Genomic DNA, 19,678 nt, shown 5'->3' with positions numbered 1-19,678 from the left:
AGAAAAGCAATTTTGGCTCTTTCAGTGGGGTATGAGCGCGGATTCATCACCAAATGAATATCAATTTGGTTGAGGAAACCACGGCACGATGCTGGATCACCGCTATAGCGCTGAGGTGGCGTCATGTGAACCACGTGAGCAGGAGCGGTTACCGGATCAGGGCTGGGTTCTGGCCCAGCAGCAACAACTTCTTGAACGGCAGGTTGCAAGTGGGCAGTACGAGCCAGTATGGTTTGTAAAGCCTGGGCAAACTGATCCATACGATGGTCTAAACCATCCATTCTAGCCTCCTGATTAACTAGGAGCTGTGGAATGTCAGCAGGTTCCATAATGGCCCTGTTGTAATGTCACGATTCCGGGAACCCAACACGCTAACAGACACACACACACACAGAAAAGGTGCCGTACCGGACCTTAGAGTGGCCGGGCTAAGCACCCACAGAATAGTCAGGAGACAAGCCGAGTCAGGGGAACCAGAAAACAGGATAACGATAAACAAGCCGAGGTCAAAGGGTAGGAGAAAGTCACAGAGTCAGATTAACAAGCCAGAGAGTACGTAACCAGAAATCACAAGTTCAGAATCAATACTATACAGCAAAGACCACAACAGGGCAGGGAGGAACAGGAAAGGTGAGTATAAATACCCTAGGTTAAATTCTGATTGGATAACTTCCAATCAGAATTAACAATCACACGTGGGAGATATCTAAGCCTCCCACTGTGATTGTGGTACTGTTGCTTTAACGCCGGGTCACTCACGTGACCCCGGAGTTTGCATAAATCAACGACCTTCCAGCGTGCAGCGTTATACATGCTGCCGCTGGGAGGCGTGACGGATGCGAGCGGCGAGCGGCGGAGAGGAGACGCCGCTCGCCGACAGGTAGGAGGAGGGGAGACCACGGGCGGCGATGGACTGAGGGTGAGTGCTGCGAACAGCCTCCCCTACTAGCCGCCCGCGGACCCCTGACAAAGTGTCCTCAAAGGCATTCATAACTTGTCAGTACACATACCCACTAAACGCCTTCCCATAGATAGTAAGCTGTTTAAGAATTTGTCCGATGTACTCGACACGTCCCCTTTCGAACATATCACAAACCTCGTTGTCAAATCAGCGGCTTATCTAGCCTTTTATGGTTTCTTGAGACCCAAAGAGTTCACCGTAGAGAGAGCTTCTGATTTCAGCTCGTGCCTCCAAAAGAAACACTTAATTAAAAATCTAGATCACTACACTTTGTCCGTTACCCGTACCAAAACAAGCCAAACAGGCCCACCAGTGGAAATTAACTTTTATCCCACTTCAACCAAATGGTGTCCCGTCCGTGTATTGGATAAGCTAGTAGCAGCCCAAGCTAATTCCGCTCCTGATAGCCCACTTCTAGCTATACTAGGGAAACCCCTGACCACAAAAATTTTCATGCTTTACATACGCACCCTTTTACTCCGCTTGGGACAAAACCCACGTTCATTCTCGGGCCATTCTTTTCGCATTGGAGCAGCCACAGCTGCCTCAGGTAATCATGTACCGACACACATAATTAAAAACATGGGGAGGTGGAAATCATCCGCATACAACAGATACATTCCCAATCCAGAGAAAGAGATAAGGCTGGCTTTCTGTGATATGACTAAATGATGTACCGCTTAATAAACGCATTTTGTTTTTAATGGTTATTATTTTTGCCCTCTTTTACAGGCCTAACCTTACGTCAGTTTCGGCACACCTCAACTGACTTGCTATTAAGGAACTACTTATTTTAAACCCTGTTTTCCTTACGTCCTCGGAATGTGCCGTACACAAATAGAAGGCTTGGCCTGTAATTGTGGGAGGCACTTAATTTCCCTATTTAAACCCAGTGAGCCCCTGCTTACCTGTCTTCGACGATCTCGGAAGTGCCCCTCCCACCGCACCCTCAATTTTATCATTTTCCTAGGTGGGCCCTCTTTTACAGGCCTAACCTTACGTCAGTTTCAGCACACCTCAACTGACTTGCTATTAAGGAACTACTTATTTTAAACCCTGTTTTCCTTACGTCCTCGGAATGTGCCGTACACAAATATATATTAATAGTAAAATACACCTAGACAGTGTATGTGTGTGTATGTATATGTGTATGGCCGGGAGGGTTGCAGGACATCGGATGTGCCGCGGGGGGCTCCCTGGGAGTCCCCCCAACCGCGATCGCCGGCGACCGGGTAAGTTAAAAAAAAAACCGGAGGGCGTACTATTACGCCCTGCGGTGTTTAGAGCCACTTAGAATAGGGCGTAATAGTACGCCCTCCGGTTTTAAGGGGTTAAACTTATGCTTATAAAAACATCGCACATATAAAAACATCTCTATCATATAGTTATTGCAGGACAGATATGCATAACTAATGAAGTGGACATATTTAAAAAAAAAAAACTGAATTCCTGTAATATTAAACTAGTGATCTTCTTAAAGGAATTAAAAAAAGGATAATATTTAATATTTAATATTTATTACTTAATATAAGCTTTAATGAAAAAGACATTCTTGAATGTAATAAATACCTCATAAAAATGACAATGCTCAAAATCAGCATTAAATCTGTGTGGACCTAAAGTATTTAAAATATATATCCACTTCATTTCATTTTCTTCCTAACTTTCCAATGTTATGCTCTCCTCTTCAATTGCAGTTGACTTTCTGGATTGTCATGAATTTTAAAAAACTGTGGGTCCCTATTGCGTACTTTGTTAAAATGTGATGATGTTTTTTAAATCTATGTTTGATGTTCCTGAAGTATTCATTCATTTGTACATGCATTCATTGAATGAAGATAAATCACATTTTTGGTAAAACATGATCACACTCATTTTGTGTTTTTTATTTTTCTTATGTGGATCTGTAAAGGATTTTACATGTATTTTAACTATGGATATTTCTGCATTCCTGACATACTCCACAACCAAAAAAGCCCTCTTTATATAAGAAGGTGCATGGTTGGGTTTCTTTTATATGGTTGTGGACCATAGTTAGGTGTGTGTCATGATTTCCATTATCATCTCTGTCCATTTACCTGTAATGACTTCTGGGTTTTCGCTGATCCAACTCCACCCATGTGTCTGACGTCACGCATTTCCATAGTAAAAGGAAGCCTCGGCCACTGTCAGATCGCTCAATCAATTTGTTACCAAATTGTTGCCAAGTGCTGACAGAAGACCTTCTCTTGATAAGCTGTGTACCGAACCTCTGATACCTGATACCAACTTTGCTGACTTCTCTTCTCCCAGACTCGGACAGGAATTCGACTACGTTTACCTCTAATCCCCAAATTAATTTAGTAAACATTTACCTTCGCTATTCTGGAAAGGACTTCCTTTAATACCATCCTCAGCAATTAAGCTAAGTTCTCTAGTGTCATGCCAAAAAGCATGAGTTGGTGTTGATATATGTTAAGAGTTGTTTTTTTTTGTAAACCTTGGGATGACATTTATTGTGATCGTTCATCTGGCACCAGGCCTAGACCATAAAACATCTAGATAGCCATCACCAGAGCTGGACACAAGGAATTGCATAGAGTGGGCAATAAACTGTCAGACCAACCCCCTCTGATCTCTCCCCAGGGGTCTGCCCACTGAGAAGCAACTAGTTTGGGTATATTAATGAGGGTGCTGGACTATCCAGGGAGTTCTTTATTTTTTTCTTTGGTCAGCAACTTCTAGGAGACCTATACCATCTAAGACGCCCACAAGAATTCTATATGGGGTAAATATATGTAAGGAATTTCTTGTGTTTTCTCCTATTTTATTTTATGTACTGTTTTGCAATTTGTTATCTGTATGTCATTAATTTCTGTATTTTTTACTAAGCACTGTGAATCTTTTTTGTCAGATTAAATGTTTACTTAATAAGCTTGTGTCTCTGTTCTCTATGAGCTTCACTCTCCAGAGGAAAGCTCAGGTAAACACGTTACCAAAAAGGGTTAATTATATGTGTTTGATCAGTAAAAGTAGAACTGTGATCCTATAATTCTCCTGTGTGTGGGGTAACAGTGGGATTAGTGTAGAAGGGATTGCAGGGGTAAATTGAGTGGTTGATGGGACTAGCAACAGGTAACCAGGGGTCTGGTGTCATTAACCCTGTCACTTCCACACTCTCCCCACTGTCTCGTCTGGGCCTATAGTCCACGCTCGTGACAAACTGGCGGCAGCTGGTTGGATATATTTAGAGATTTTTAGTGCTTGCTAGATTTTACCTGTAAAGGGGGTCTTAGCACTAAAAGAAATTGCATACTTGTTTTTGTGTAATTTCCAAAGACCAAGCTCAGTGCTGATTTAAAATACATACAAAGTAAAAAACAGTTCTTCCCTCCCCATATCTTGTTTTCTTTCTCTATCCTATTTGTGAATATGGAGGCCTATCGCAAACAATCCAAGGAGGCCTTGGAATTGTTGTGCCAAGAAAGGGATTTACCAACTTTTGGCAAAAATAAGGCACAACTTATTGCTGACCTTGTGGAGGCTGACAGCCATGTTTTCCAGCCAGAGACGGACACTGAAAGGGTTACTGAGCTTCCTACTACTGCAGGAGTGTTGCATATTGGAATGCCTCAAAACATTAAGGACATTTGCTCAACTGATTTATTTCGACAACTGATGGCTGCAAATCCTCAGGAGGCCCTGCACGTGATGATCCAACAGCAGGCTGCAGAAAGAGAATCTGCGGAAAGGCTGGCAGAAAGAGAATCTGCGGAAAGGGAGGCGCAAAGGAGACATGAGCTCCAGCTAAACTGCAATTTACCCTTCAGTCCTCACTGAACAGCAATGCATTGGAGTCCAGCACACGTAGGCTCCGTAAGGATGATTTTCCTTCCCTCGAAGAAGGGACGGATTTGGATGTCTTTTTAAAAGGTTTTGAGAAAGTATGCAGGCAGCATCAACTACCCTCAGACCAGTGGGGCAGATATTTAACTCCACAATTGAAAGGGAAATCCTTGGAGGTGTTTGTGTCCCTTCCCCTAGAGACTGATAACAACTATGAGGCAATCAAATCTGCATTGCAAAAAACTTTTAACCTTACCCCTGAGTCTTACAGGAAAAAGTTTAGGAGTATGCAGCAATGCCCATCCTCCAGCTGCATTCTATATGTTGCACAATTAGAAACTACGTTATGGCAATGGGTAACAGGAGTACAAGCTACTACCTATGAAGCCCTTGATGACTTAATGGTCCTGGAGCAGTTCTTGCAGACCCGGAGCCCGAATGTACGAGAGTGGATTTTGGAAAGAAAGCCAAAAAATGCTAGGGCTGCTTCAGAGCTGGCAGATGACTATGCCAACATCCATGCGTGGACTTGTGTCAGCTGCTACTTCGACCTGGAGAGAAGCTACAGTTCAATCACCACCTGTAAGATCTGCAGTGAGAACTTCACCGCCGACTGCCAGCGTAGCCAGTTAGTCAGATGCCCGCCGTTGTTTTCGATGCAATCAGATTGGTCATCTGAGCAGGACTTGCCCCACTAGGAATATACCCTCACCAGCCCGTGGAGGGGCCCCATCAGTTTTGCTTGTGGGTGGGTCCGTGGGGAAACAAGAGTATAACCTGCAGAGTGTAATTGTGGGTGACCGAGTGACCATAGGACTGAGAGATTCTGGAGCTTCATTCACCTTGGTGTGTCCTGAAGTGGTGAATATGGAGGACATAATCCCTGGAAGAACCATGTCCATCAAAGGAATTGGGGGTGTACGCCCCGCTGTGCCCTTGGCACGTGTGTACCTTGATTGGGGTGCGGGCAAAGGTTTGCGGGAAGTGGGGATTTCGGAGGATATCCCTTTTAATGTTCTGTTGGGGAATTATTTGTGCAGGATGCTCTGTCACTATATGATCCAGAGGACACGGTTTGTGAGCCAGAAGGGCTGACTGCTCCACCGAAGGTATTGTGTGAAACTTTGGGAGACACAATCCCCCGTAAGCTTGTCCTTTGGGACAATATGGTTTCGGACCAAGGTTATGGTGGCTCTGGAATCTCTGTCCCTCCATACGTTTCCCTTCTACGTGGACGACTTGGTGGTGGCTTTGACGGTTATCAGATGCCGCTTGGACAGGGTTAACTTCATGGAAAGTGCCTAGAGGTTCCTCCACCTGGGTGGTTGTGGAGGGTTGGATAAATGATCCACTCTTATAGCAGTGTACCGCAGCCCGAGTACCAGGAGGTTGGCCTTGGTTGGGCCATGACGGTCGTGCCCTGTTTGGGGGGCATTCTCATTGTACATGCCCCAGTTGGTTGCAGGTGTGGCATCTGATGTGTGCCCGGGTGGGGTACCTAGGCTGGTATTGGTTGTTCGCTCCCCCGGATCGTGGGTGAGTTGTTTCGGCCAAGGCAGGCCTGTGGTTTGCCGACTGGGGGAATACCCTGGGTGGTGGGCGCTGCTCTCGCCTGGTGTCTTGATGTTCGTCTGCTAATTTAGCTGCGTCTTGTAAGGTGCATGCTTTACAATCTCTTACCCTGTTCTGCATATCAACAGTTAGCCTCCGGTAGAACTGTTCCAACAAAATTAATTGAACCAGGTCTTCCCGGGTAGTTGCTTGCGCCACATCAATCCACCCCTTGGCTGCTCAGTGTAAGCGGTGCGCAAACTCTGCATGGGAGTCCTTTTCTTGTTTTTTAAGGTCCCAGAATTGGAGTCAGTATGCCTCGGGCGTAATGGCATACCGGACTAGGATGGCCTGCTTTACCTTCTGGTAGTCTCTGCTGTCCTCATCAGGTACTGCCCGGTAGGCTTATGCTGCGCGGCCAGATAATCTACTGGCAAGCAGTGGTACCTGGTTTTGGGGCCTGATATCATGCAGCTGGCATAGTCTTTCAAAGTCCTGCAAATATCCATCAATATCGCCCTCTGTGTCCATGAAATTTTTAAAGGCTTGGTAGGGAATTTTTGGTTTTCCCTTCATAATGCTGGATGGAGCCGGTGACCCCTCTCTGGATTGCTGGTTTGGTTGGAACCGTTTGGCCATGATGTATTCTTCCACATCGGCCATAATCCTGTTGTGGTTGGGTAAAGTGCCATCCTGCTCTTGAACTCTTTCTCAAATTCTGTTTGCTCTGCCTCCATTGGAGGTGCTGTAGCAGCCGCTGCTCTGTCTCCTTCCATGAGCTCGGCAATAAGGGTAGTCTTTGTCTTGTTGCTGGCTATTGTTCCCCTTGCCTCTTGTAATTCCTTCAGTGTAGTCCGTTTCAAAAGTGCATAATTTGTTTCCATTTACCGGCTGTTCGTGTAATTCCTCTTATTCCCGAACTCCGGTTTCATCTGAATGGTTGTTTCACGAATTGCTGTTTCTTTTCCTCCGCTCGCATCAATCCCTGCCGAACGCTGTTTTGCTGTGTGGTTTGAATCCCGTCGCTTGCCACCAATTGTAGTGGAGTAGTTGTATTATCCATGGTATCTCCGCTGGTAGTCGGGATAAAGCAGGTAAAATGCAGGTAGCGTAATCACAATCCTTTTCTCCCAAGAACTAGACGACACATAGTGTAACGGACCCACCAATTGTAACGGACCGTTTCAGCATGAAAGGGGAAAAATCAGTTTAGGCGATAATCCCCTTTTTGAGAGACAGGCACAGCTACTGCAGAACACCAAACTCCCGAACTGGATACAAGATAACACTCCGAACTGGAACAGCTGAACAAGAAAAGCATACAATCCGCTTACACTCCTGGCAGTCAGCTTACAATCCAATTCCCCCCAACAACGAGACGACACTTCATTTTGAGGGTTAAACAGGAACTCTGGACTGGATCATCCAGCCTGGCTTTTATTTCCAACTCACACATACAGGCCACACCCAGGGGGAGGCATAAAAGAACCAATGACATAGATGTTACCTCCATCACATCCCCTCCCCTTAGTGTGACACATAATCCCATTATGCATACAGTGTAAAATATACTTTTACACAACTTTCATAACTTTAAAACCATACATCACATTCACATAAAAATACATATCCACAGGGGGCGGGGCCTGGCCGTGGAAAGGAGAAGACGCTGATCACAACAGCTCCTGAGACCCACAGCCAAAAATAACGAATTTGCAAGCCAAAAACACAATTAACCGGGCCAGAACGACCACCAGAGTGCGGTGACACAGGGGAGAACATGTGGATTCCAAACAAGCGGCATACCAAACCCCGTTCACCCGACACAAAGGTGAGGCCTACCTGGACGGCGGGCACAGGAGGGACGGCCGCTCTCCTACCGCCACGATCGATCAAGCCTCAAGCCGTGAGCCCCTGTTCCCCCCCCTCTGGACCGGTGGGGGTTATCCCGGTCTACCCCCGCAAGTCACCCCTGCAAAGCGACGTGAAAACGACCGCTACGCCGAGACCAACACTTGCCATCAAAAAGTCTCCTGAAATGGCGGACACAGCACACACAACATGTGCACAACTGGCCTGGCTGGAAACTGAGCAACGACTTAATGCTATCTTCAACTCCTTCTGGCAGCGGCTGGAAGCACGACTGCAACCCCAGGCACATGTGCCACCGACTGCCGATGGGTCACACACCCCACCAAGAGGCATCCAGCAGAGGGAAGCCGGAGCCCCTCTTAACTTACCTCCTGCATCAGCCAAACACCGGCAGAGAGCCACCTCGAGACTGCTCCCGAGCTACGGAGGGAATGGCCGCCAATCGGAGCCCAGGCGCTGGACAATAACACAGAGAAAACCCCCACGACGCCCTCATCAGCGACTTGGGCTCCGGAGGGGTGAGAGACCCGAGAAGGCACCTGCTTCCAGACGGCGCACATGGAATTACTCCAGCCCCAAGCAGGTGAAACCAGCGCAAAATGCAACCAGACGGGTTCTGAACTCACCGACCAACACACAGCTGCAAAACACGGGAGCCCTGAGCCCACACACTCTGAGAGGGGGCACCCAGCCAAGTCGAGGCATCGGCTGACCCCACGGACACTGAGCCTTAATGCAAGGCAAAGCACCCACTGACACTCGTCTTCAAGGTGCCTCAAGGGTATACCCGCAACCAGCTTATACCACTTGATGACTTTTAGTTTCTCCTTATTTTCTGTTATGTTGGCTCTCACAGGGGACCACAGGGGGGTTTCATGCATGGTTTAAATAGTTTGAATACTAATAATGCCAGACTCAGACACATTAGCAGGCTGAAAAGGTGTTAGTTAATAATTCTTGTGTCAGTTGCACCTCATTCATACAAGACTCAGTATGACCCTTGGGCTGACATGACAGAGCTCTGTACTGCTGTCCTTGCTATTAATGTTGATGCCTCAATTGTTAGATTGTTAACTGTGTATGAAAACTTGTTCTAGCTAGTATACGTATAGAAAAGACGCCATCAATATGGTGCCTAGCATATCCTAAAAGCGTTTTAAAAACTCTAGCCAGCCCATACCAATCACCAGCATGTACCACAAACGTAGAACGTTAACTCACGTTATCTAAACAGACTGTTAGGCATGCCTACAATTCTATGTTATGTCAACCTACTGTCTTCTCACCTTAATTCAAAAAAAATGTGCTGTCTACTCTTATGCATTGCTATGCTTGTTTTGCCTGTTACCATACTACTTGCGACGGCTGTTGGGGCTATGCAAGCATACTGTTCTATCATGCACAACGAAAAATAAAGAATTAAAAAAAAAAAAATACATATCCACAGTCAATCCATTCAGGGGAACAACATATTAAAAAATGGCATGAATCCGACCAGGGGTTCAAAAGTTACTAAAAGTATCTTTTGTTCCTTTCTGGCTGGCAGAAAAACATCCCCACAATGCACCCTGGTTTCCTCCCTTCTGCCCTGGAGTTAATTGGAGAAGTAATCCAATTACCCAGGACTAAAGGCAGACTCCATTAACCACATGGTTGCAAAACAACATAAAACACTTTAAAATACATAAAGTCACATTTACACATAACACACAGACATTTCACCCATCCCCAGATAGCTGGGATCTGCACGCACAAAACTACCGAATAGCGCGCAGATCCTACTCACACAGTACAATTGCCATGGAGCTAAAGTCTTTCCCATAGTCTTTCATTATATGAATAGGCTCCATGGTATAGCTATCTGGGGTATCACATTCCCATAAAGTCTGGTCCATAGTCCAAAGGCAAGAGGCAGGCAAGCAGCCCCCTCCAAGGACACGTGGCGAGGTCGGTTTCGCCACACATAGCTTGGAGGTCAACTGAGCTTTTATTCACAGGTTACAGTATTTATGCAGTTCCCCATGCAAGGGGTTTCCAAAGTGACCTTGCAGGGGTTGTCCAGCAGTGCACTACATGGGGGACTTAACTTGCAGGGCTATCTCCCACCATGCACTGCTGTACTAGAGAGATAATCACCCAAGAATGTATTATTAATGGGATTATCTCCTAGTACAGTAAAATACAGCTTTTTACATTAAAATCCATAACTGACATAATATTCCTGACATTTACTGAACTGACTGAGGGGGTGAAACTCCCGAAAGAACCAATTTCCTGAGTGGCTTGAAAATCCAGCGGGGCTCGTGCCGCCGAGTAGCCGATTTTAGTTCCAGGCACTCAATGGCAAAATACCACTGGGTCTCCGAGAACAAAGATGGCCGCCGGCACTTGTTCGGTACACGAACGAGGGCCACCCGCAGCACACATTAATTGGCGGTTGTTACAATGTTGCATTGTTTAATGGGAGACACACAACCTGCTGGTGTGGTCTCCCATTCGGGATTTTGCTTGTTCCACGAACAGTGTTGAGCTTCACTGTTCGTGGATTTCTAAGCGGAACGCTAGCGGTATTTGTGTGTTAGAAACACACTAATGCTCTAGACATATACTGGCGATGGGTGAAACAGCCTGAACTTTTGCATGCCAACATTTCTTAAGTGGCTAGGTCTGTTACAGATACAGTACTAGCGCTAGTCTTAGGTATATAAAGACAGGGTTAAAGTGGCTAGGTTTGCAACACATATGGAATATAAATACAGACATGGGCAGGCAATCTTAAAGTGATGGCACCATATACATAACATAGCAGTCTGGAGTGGCTAGATTTGCCACATACCTAAATTCAATAAATTAAATATCCTTAAAGTGACAGTATTAAACTCATTCCTTCATCTGCAGTTGAGTTCCAAATTAAATTTTATTTATAAGAATTACAGTGTGTTAGGTAATAGGTTACATCACCTAAATGTTTGGAGTAATTGTATTTTGCTTTCATTGTATTTTGCTCTAAGCCTAGCTTTCATTCTAAGTGGCAATCTAATCTATGCTAAATCAAAAGGCCATTACTCTCTCTTACTTCAATACTGTTGAATACTTTGATATTGTTGACTACTCTCTTCTTCTTCAAACCCTCAACAACCTTGGACTCTGTTGACTGGTTTTTATCCTATCTTTTTGAACGCTTATTTATTGTCTCCGTCTCTGGTGCCACCTCATCCTCACGGCCCATCTCAGTTGATATTTGCATTGCCTCTCTCAGTAACCTCATTAACTCTATTAGATTTCAATGCCATCTATATGATGATTATGTGTCGTATTCATCCGCATATAAAAATGTGATTAATGACACTTACTGTTCTGACAGGAAAAGTTGTGCCGAGTAATATTACTGTCCTGACAGGAAGAGTTGTGCCGAGCAGCAATCAAATCCACAGGAGGGTTTGTGCTGAGCAGCAATTATGCAAATGGGAACCTGGTAACTGCCTTTGGGGTCAAAGGCCGATTACAGCCTATCAGTTCCAGAGGAGGGGTATTTAGGCCCAGTTCTCATCCTGCTCAGTGGCCTGTCGTGGTTTCCCTAGTGGTTGTCCGAGAGCACGTTCCTGATTCAAGTTTCTTATGGTTTTTGACTTTGATTTTGACTTCCCTGTATTCTGGTATCCCTGACTTCTGGCTTTCCCTTATCGTTGTATCTCTTTCTGTATCCCCTGACCTCGGCAAGTATCCTGACTACTCTTTGGTACGTTAAGGCCCGGTAATACGTTACCTATTAGTCATCTTTGTGACACAATTTTAAGTGCTGGATCAACTAATAATCCTGACAGATGATACTCAGATTTATATATCAACCCCTCAATCCTGCCCTCTAGAATGCATCAGAAATTGCCTCTTTTCTATCTCTAACTGGATGTCTTGCTGATATATAAAACGTAATCTTTCTAAAACTGAATTCCTCATCTTGACATCTACTTGTTCCCTCATCAGGGCTGCCATAAAAAAATATTGAGGCCCCTTACAAGACCACAGGGTGGGCCGACAAGATACAGTTCCAAACACACACAGGCTACTAGACAGTGATACTCCAAAACATGCTCCCAGAAAGAGATGCACATTCATAGTCACAAACTCATATACACAGATATGCATTGCACATACTTTCATGGGATACACACAGTTATACACTCACAGACACCAACACAGTTACAGATGTACACTGCCAGACACACACACCCTAATATTTATTGCCAGACACACACAATACAAATGTATATAAATGTCAAAAATCCTTGACATCCTTGAATGTCTTCCATTTAGGAGCTAAATAACTTTCTTTATGCATGTTAGTCCCTGTGCCTTTACAGAGAGAGACTCTATACTATTTGCATATCAGACTGATCCAACCCATATGGGCAGTCCAGAACCAAAATTAATTCAAGCAGGAAATAATAACTTTGAAAGTAAAGGTGCTCTAAAATCTTATTAAATATGAAGCATATTTTTTTAAGTTGGCTGTGTGAGTCACAGCCTGGGAACTGTGCCTAGGAATGCATAAACAAAAAAGTGAATTAAATGGCAGAAAAGGAGAGCCTCGGCTGGTAGCAGAGCACCCAAGAGGACTGAAAACCTTGCAGAAAGTTTTAACAAATAATTTATAAATTGTTCTCCCACAAGGGATTTGTCCAAGGCAAGGCTTTCAATATCAACTGGTTAATAATATATCCTACATTAGGTATCTTAGTGGGAAAGGAATGTGTGGATAATTAAAAAATAAAAGCAGTTTAGTTAAGGAACCGTCTAAAAAAAATTCGAGTCATTGTAGGATTTGCGGTTTGTGGGATTGGATAAATATAGGAATACTAGATCTGACGCCCCTAAGTCGTTTTCACCATAGTTGTGCCCTTTTGAACACACATTTAAACTCACTCCAACTCACGTTGGTCTGTCCCTGTTTAGTTTTAGAATGGCACAAGCCGCTAAATTGGCGTCTTTTATCCAACTCCATAATCTTTGTCTCTGCAACAAATTTGTTACAATATGCAAGCGTCAATGGACTCAGCTTGATGATGTCTGGACCCTCTGCTCCTTTAGATTAGCGCACTCTCTTTGTTTTAAGCACCTTATCTTGTATAATTCGATATTCTTGTATTGAACTGGCTAATTGGCTTTCCTGATCTAGCTTCATTGTTTATTCTTGTTCTAGTCCTTTATTATTGTTAATTGTAGCCCTCATATTTCTTAAATCTATATGTGTTAAGCACAGTCACACTAAGGCCAGTAATACGCTTTAATATTCTTCCTAGTTTGCTGACATATCTTGCTGAGGATTCCCCCAGATTCCAGACAGAGAGCCAGTTATAGTGATCACATTGTCTTAGCCATCAGCTAAGCAATGTTCTCACTGTAATTGTTTCCCAAGATGAACAGACAGCCTGTGAGTCAGTCAGTCACCACTGGTGGACTGCCTTTCTACTGAGGAAGCCAGCAAGAACCATGTGACAGTTGATATTAGCATGCACTCCTGAAGCCAAGCATCAACTATCAGCCAGAATGTAGAACCATTGTGTCTTCCTAACTGACATTGTGTCTTCCTGGACTGTCCCAGTGCTAGGTCAACCAGTAAATGTGCAGTACACAGGTGTTGGTGTAAATGGAGAACTTCTAGCTGGAAGTTAGTGACAGGTTGTAACGGATCACCTAGCACCCCGACTGGGTACCTCCATTGAAGGATGCTCCTAGCGCTTCCTGAGGGCCACTCCAGCAGACACCTCCAGGCACTGGACGCTACTCAGTCCTGGGAACTCTGTAACCGAATTGGGAATTAGCTCTAGTCCTTACAAGGACTTTCCCTGGTGAATCTCCTGTAAGCTGGAACAGCAGACACAGGAGCAAATCTTCTCTCCAATAACAGGACGACACACAGTTTTGGAGTGTAAGCAGGAACAGTCTGAGCTGTGGTTTTATTGCTTCTTTTAAACAGGTTTTTACACAATGTTACCACCCACAAGGTTTTGTGGCACAGCCAATCAAATACATTATAATACAGTTAAACACTCCCAGTTAGGACGCACAACCCCTCCACTCTGCCTGTGATATAATTACTGTACACAATGGGTTAACTTAATTATCACAGGCAGAAAAATATACAGTTTCATACAATATTCATAACTCCTAAACGTTACATGCAATCTTCTTAAAAGTACATATTCGCATACTCCAAATATAAACATACTCAAAAATCAGACAATTCTCTCCAGTGGTTTAAAAGTTAGGTGGAAGTCCTTTTTGACTGACCGCAAGCATGGCTTTCCTGCCCAAAACCGTTCCATAGATTTGGGCTGTGTGGTCGGTCAATTTCACACAGAAAAATTACTAAGTCCCATTCGAATGCACGAACGGGTAAATTGCCTGCACACTTCCACTTGCATGTGGTCCGCCTGTTCGGTAATTGGTTCGGTAAACCCCAATTACAGAACCATATAAGAAAAGGTCACAAACAAAGTATTTTAACGGTCTGGGGACACAGTGTAAAGGGGCATTGTTCCCAAAAGTCTCAATATTCCCCAATAACAGTTTTAAAGGGCCATACACCACACAGGCATATAATTGTGATGAAATGTCACTGGAGATGTAGATCTGTCACTTCAGACAGGCATCCTCACTGACACCAGGGCCATGCTATATCTCTCACAGCTAGTCTCAGTGTGTATGCTCATCTTCCAATACTTCCTCCAAAGGCAATGGGCAGGTATCGACCCTTCTACCCATGCCTCCTTCTCCCAGGCAGGTACCTATCATCTGTCTGCACTTCCTCCAACTACTTACTTTACAAAGGCACTTTCAGCTCTTAGTTATTGCTCTTTCTTAATATGTCCTTAGGACCTCGGACTAGTGCAGGCAGCATGCAGTGCAGCCAGCATTCCCAACGGAACTACCACACAAAAATGTATTTACATTCAGAAATAGCCCCTTTTTCACATTACATTACAAATATGGTAACCCACTTGATTCAGTACATAAAACATAACCACATGGGGAATCATACAGGCACGCATGTAATACAAACCAATATTTATAAATTGGTGGGGAAGACATTCACATATGGCACAGTCTCACTATGACTCACCCGCTTTTTTGCATTAAAAGCTTAAAAGGAACAATCCCCTTTTTGAAGTGGACCTGCTTTTGCAGCCTTATGTTTGACAAATATGTCAAACTGACATAACATAGCTTGAAAGAAGAGCTAATAATCCCACATACAAGTCTTATCAGTCCCAGGGCCAGGAATTACAATATTATCAGTGCATGTTGTACTGATCTATGTAACTAATAAACTCACATTTTTTTTTTACTAGGCCTATGTGAATCTGCTCTTCTGGTATCAATTTTTTTGCGGATTTACAGGCGTCGCCATGATTGACTACTGGCAGATGATCTTCTTCAATCTTTTCTTTACATCAGTGCCACCTCTTATTTTTGGAATAATGGACAAGGATGTCTCAGAGGAAACGCTGATGATATTACCAGAACTTTACAAAACTGGACAGCAGTCACAGGTAAATATTTTCTGTTTTTCTTTTAGTTAACATTGTGCTAAGCAAATTTTATTTAATGCAAAATATTAATTAGACTGTTGTACTATATTTGAACAATCTTGTAAATATTTTATCAAATGCACTGTGTGCTCTCAACATTTATTTTAAATCTTCAGTTACTAAAGGACAACAAATAAATTATATGAGCATCAAAGAAGTTTATGAATTTCATAGAAAATAAAAGTTAAAATAATAAATAAATAAATAATGTACGTAAATACAGCTGGAAATTTCTAAGTATGCTTTGTATTGTTAAGGTAACATGAAAGAACACATTCACATCAATTTACTAGACCTGAACACTTTAAATATTGGAGTTGTCTTTTTGTTTTGGATCGTTGAGGGAATCCAAGTCACAGACTTTATCTTGCTGCCTTTGGAATGGCGCTATATCTGCTGGAGTTGCAGCCACATTATACAAAAATGCAATTTATAGGGATGTGCATGGGCAAAACAATTCGGTTCGGTTCAGAAATTTGGGTAAGTAAAAAAATTTGTCTGCTTCAGCAATTTGGTCCAACGGCAATCGGTTCGGCACTTTCGAAGTTCAGAACGTCGGCAATTCGGAACGTCGGCAATTCGGAACTTCGACAATTCGGAACTTCGACAATTTGGACATTCCCGCTCTTGTTTTGCCACTTTTCAGAAAACCGAAGCACTTTGCCACCACAACCACTTACACATCTGTAGGGTTCCCTAACCCCTAAACCTTACCCTAACCCCTAACCACCACAACCACTTACACATCTATAGAGCTCCTAGTGCCAGGAATTAACTTATTGGTTAAGATTCCTGTCAGCATTCACGTAATTTTCCCTCCCTCTCATTTTGCCACTTTTCAGAAATCCGAAGTACTTCGGTACTTTGGCACTTCGGCACTACGGAAATTTGTCAATCCGGTTCGGCACTTCGGCAATTTGGAAAATCGAACTTCGGACATTCGTAAGCATCTGAATGTCTGAATTGCATGAAATTTGTCCGAATGTACATTCAGAACTAAACAATTTGCACATGACTTGCAATTTAGTAACATGTAAAAAAAAAGAGGCCAGAAGATGCCACAATGTAATGTTAACAATGTAATTTGTTCCTTGATCCACCTACATTATGTCTAAACTAATGTATTTAGGCATGTATTATGTCTTTTTTTATTAATTAGTTGCTTCCCAGCTCTGTACTTTGCTTGGTGGCTGTGTTTCCTGTTATGCACAGCCAGATATGTAACATTGCAATAACATTTGAAATCTAGCACTGCTTAATAACATAAGAAAACAAAAATGCCCCCAGCCCCCCCCCCCCCAAAAAAATCTAGTCTTTATATAGGCCTCTTCCATCTTAAATATTAAGTTTGAGCATGAAGCAAAGCTTGCCTCTACCTTTTCCAGCCCCTGTTTGTTTGTTTATTTTTTTGTAATAAAGTGAATGCAGCGTGTATCTATTAATTTTACTTTTATTTTTAGTTTGATGTGATAACGAAAGAGTTAATGTTGCAGTGTGTCTTTTTATATATGCTGGGGTTATACAGGGCCCTACAGAGAGCACTTTAAAGGGCATGTTGTGACTGGAATCTCAGCTGATTTATGGCTTTTTCCAATGTGGTGGGTAACTCGCTAAAGAGGCAGATTATAACGCGCTAAAGAGGCTACATATTTTTTATATAACTTTCTAAAGATTTTTTTCTTATTCTTCTGGATCTCCTGCCCTTCCATGTGCCTTGGAGTATTCAAACCCCAAGCCACCCTACAAATATATCCTAACCAATAAATGTAAAATCAAATGAGAAAAAAAATTCATGTTTTCTTTATTCTTTCTTTTTTTAAATTTCAAAGTTTTTTTAATTTTTGTCACATAAACCAACAATAGACATGTGTTACATTTGTTATCAACAGTGACCGGTTTAGGATTACAATAATGGTACATAGAGGTAAAGTACATGTTATTCATATCGGTATTTAACACTAAATTGGTTAGATGGTGGAATTTGAATATTGGATAATTGGTCCCGTGTGTACATGGAGTATTGTCGTTGACACAGGAAAGTAATACGTTTTTTTGTAAACCGTTCGTAAAAGTAGAAGTAAAAGTAAAAGCAATAAAGGAAAATATGTGTGCGTGAGCATTATTTAGATAATTACCTCTTTAACCTATGTTAGAGCCCTAGTTAGCGTGTATCAGTGTGGGGGGGAGGGGAGGGGGAGGATCAGTCTGTGATTGCTTCGATTGGGTGTGTGTATGTGGGCTTCAGGTTATGTTGGATAATTGGGTTCTGAGGGACATTCAGGAATGTGTGTCCTGTTTCCTTTTTTCAGGAATTCAGTCCAGGGTGTCCAGATTTTGGAAAATGTTTGGTAGTTTTTTTTGTTTGTTTTTTTTAACCATTCCTTGATAGTACGGTTGAGAGTTTGTTTCCAGTATTTGGGGATAAGTTGTGCAGCAGCCATGATTAGGAAGTTGAGGAGGATGGATTGTTCCTTTCGGTGGTGTTTTGAGGGGAGAAGGAAGATGTATTGCTTAGGGTCCATGACAAATCTGCTCTCAATTATTTTTTGGTTAAATTTGTGTATCCTAGTCCAGTACCTTGATATCAGTGGGCACTGCCACCAGATGTGTGAGGGATGGGCTCTTTTTTCCTGACATCTCCAGCATGTGTCCGATGTTGTGTTGTATAGTTTTGGGATTGTCACTGTAGTGCCATCTAGTGATTCGTTTGTAGTTGCTTTCTTGGGCTAGATTGGAAGAGGAGGATTTGTGGGCAAGCTTGAGTATAGTTTTCCATTCTTGTGGAGAGAGGTTCATGTGCAATTCATATTCCCACTGTATAGTAAATGTTGGCAGATTTGGATGTTGCAAGTCCCAGAGTAAATGATACATAGCGGATAGGGTCTTCTTTTTCAGTGATTAAGTGTCGCATAATTGTTCAAAGGTTGTTAGCTCTCTTATGCCTTTTGGGATGAGGCCTCGGCTTTTAACAAAGTGTTTTAGATGGTTATAATGAAGTTGTTGGTTTCCTGTTATGGGGGTGTGGGGTAGTATTTGGGCTAGGGTTTTAAGTTCAGTGGTTTCAACCAAGTCTTTCAATTGTAGCATGTTTAGGTTTTCTTTATTCAGTCTTCTTTTTTTTTATCTCATTAGACTTGTTCAGAGCTATATTATATTTTATAAACAGCCCAGGAAAATGTGAATCTCTCCCCTGTTTCAGTATCTTTCTACCTCCTGTCAAGGGTGTGATAGATAAAATAGGGGCCACTTGTTGTGCAGTATTAGTGGCGTTCATGGAACCCAATGTTTTTTATTTTATTTTTCTATGCCTTTCAGTGTTGCAGCAGAGTCCAGTGTGTTGCACTGCTCTGCATTGAGGCACTAAAGCTTTAAATTTATCCTAGGTTGTGTTCTTGCTATGGTTATTTATTGTTCAATGCACATTTTTGTTTTCATATTTCACAATAATAATCGTTTTTGGTGATTACTCTCATATGTTGCTGGTAGTTGGCCATGAAAGGGGCACTGTCATTTCTCAGAAATTTAAGCTACTGAAGAAAACATTACAATAATTTTAGATTATTCTAGCTTTAGTGAAGTAGCAATACTAATTTTAATAATGACAGCAATTGAATATTTTGCTTAACCCTTTAAAGACAGAGGCAATTGTCAAGTTCTGACCAAAACCAAACCTAGATTTTGAGGCATGTGACTTTTCAATTGAAGATTATGCTAGCTTTAGTGTACTAATAATCTTTATTTTAATAATGACAGGAGGTGATTAGTTTGCATAATATTCCTTTGCTACTCCAGAGCAGCAAAGAAAAAAGGAAAAAAAAAAAACGAGCCATCAGAGACAGGCAGAGTATATAACATGTACCTCCCACTGAAGTTGTCC

General features: G+C 42.8%; 1 protein-coding gene across 1 annotated transcript in view; it reads left to right on the top strand.

Moving 5' to 3' along the window:
- ATP10B (ATPase phospholipid transporting 10B (putative)) overlaps positions 1-19,678 on the top strand; it is a 369,072-nt gene that overhangs the window by 270,561 nt on the left and 78,833 nt on the right. Inside the window, exon 17 of the mRNA XM_063447492.1 lies at positions 15,562-15,762. Coding sequence (XP_063303562.1) covers positions 15,562-15,762 — 201 coding nt within the window. The remainder of the gene's footprint in view (positions 1-15,561; positions 15,763-19,678) is intronic.

This window comes from Pelobates fuscus, chromosome 3 (genome assembly GCF_036172605.1).
Source record: "Pelobates fuscus isolate aPelFus1 chromosome 3, aPelFus1.pri, whole genome shotgun sequence".
Classification (NCBI taxonomy): Eukaryota; Metazoa; Chordata; class Amphibia; order Anura; family Pelobatidae; genus Pelobates; species Pelobates fuscus.
The sequence above is the reverse complement of the archived record's forward strand: the minus strand, read 5'-3'. Positions and strand labels throughout refer to the sequence as shown.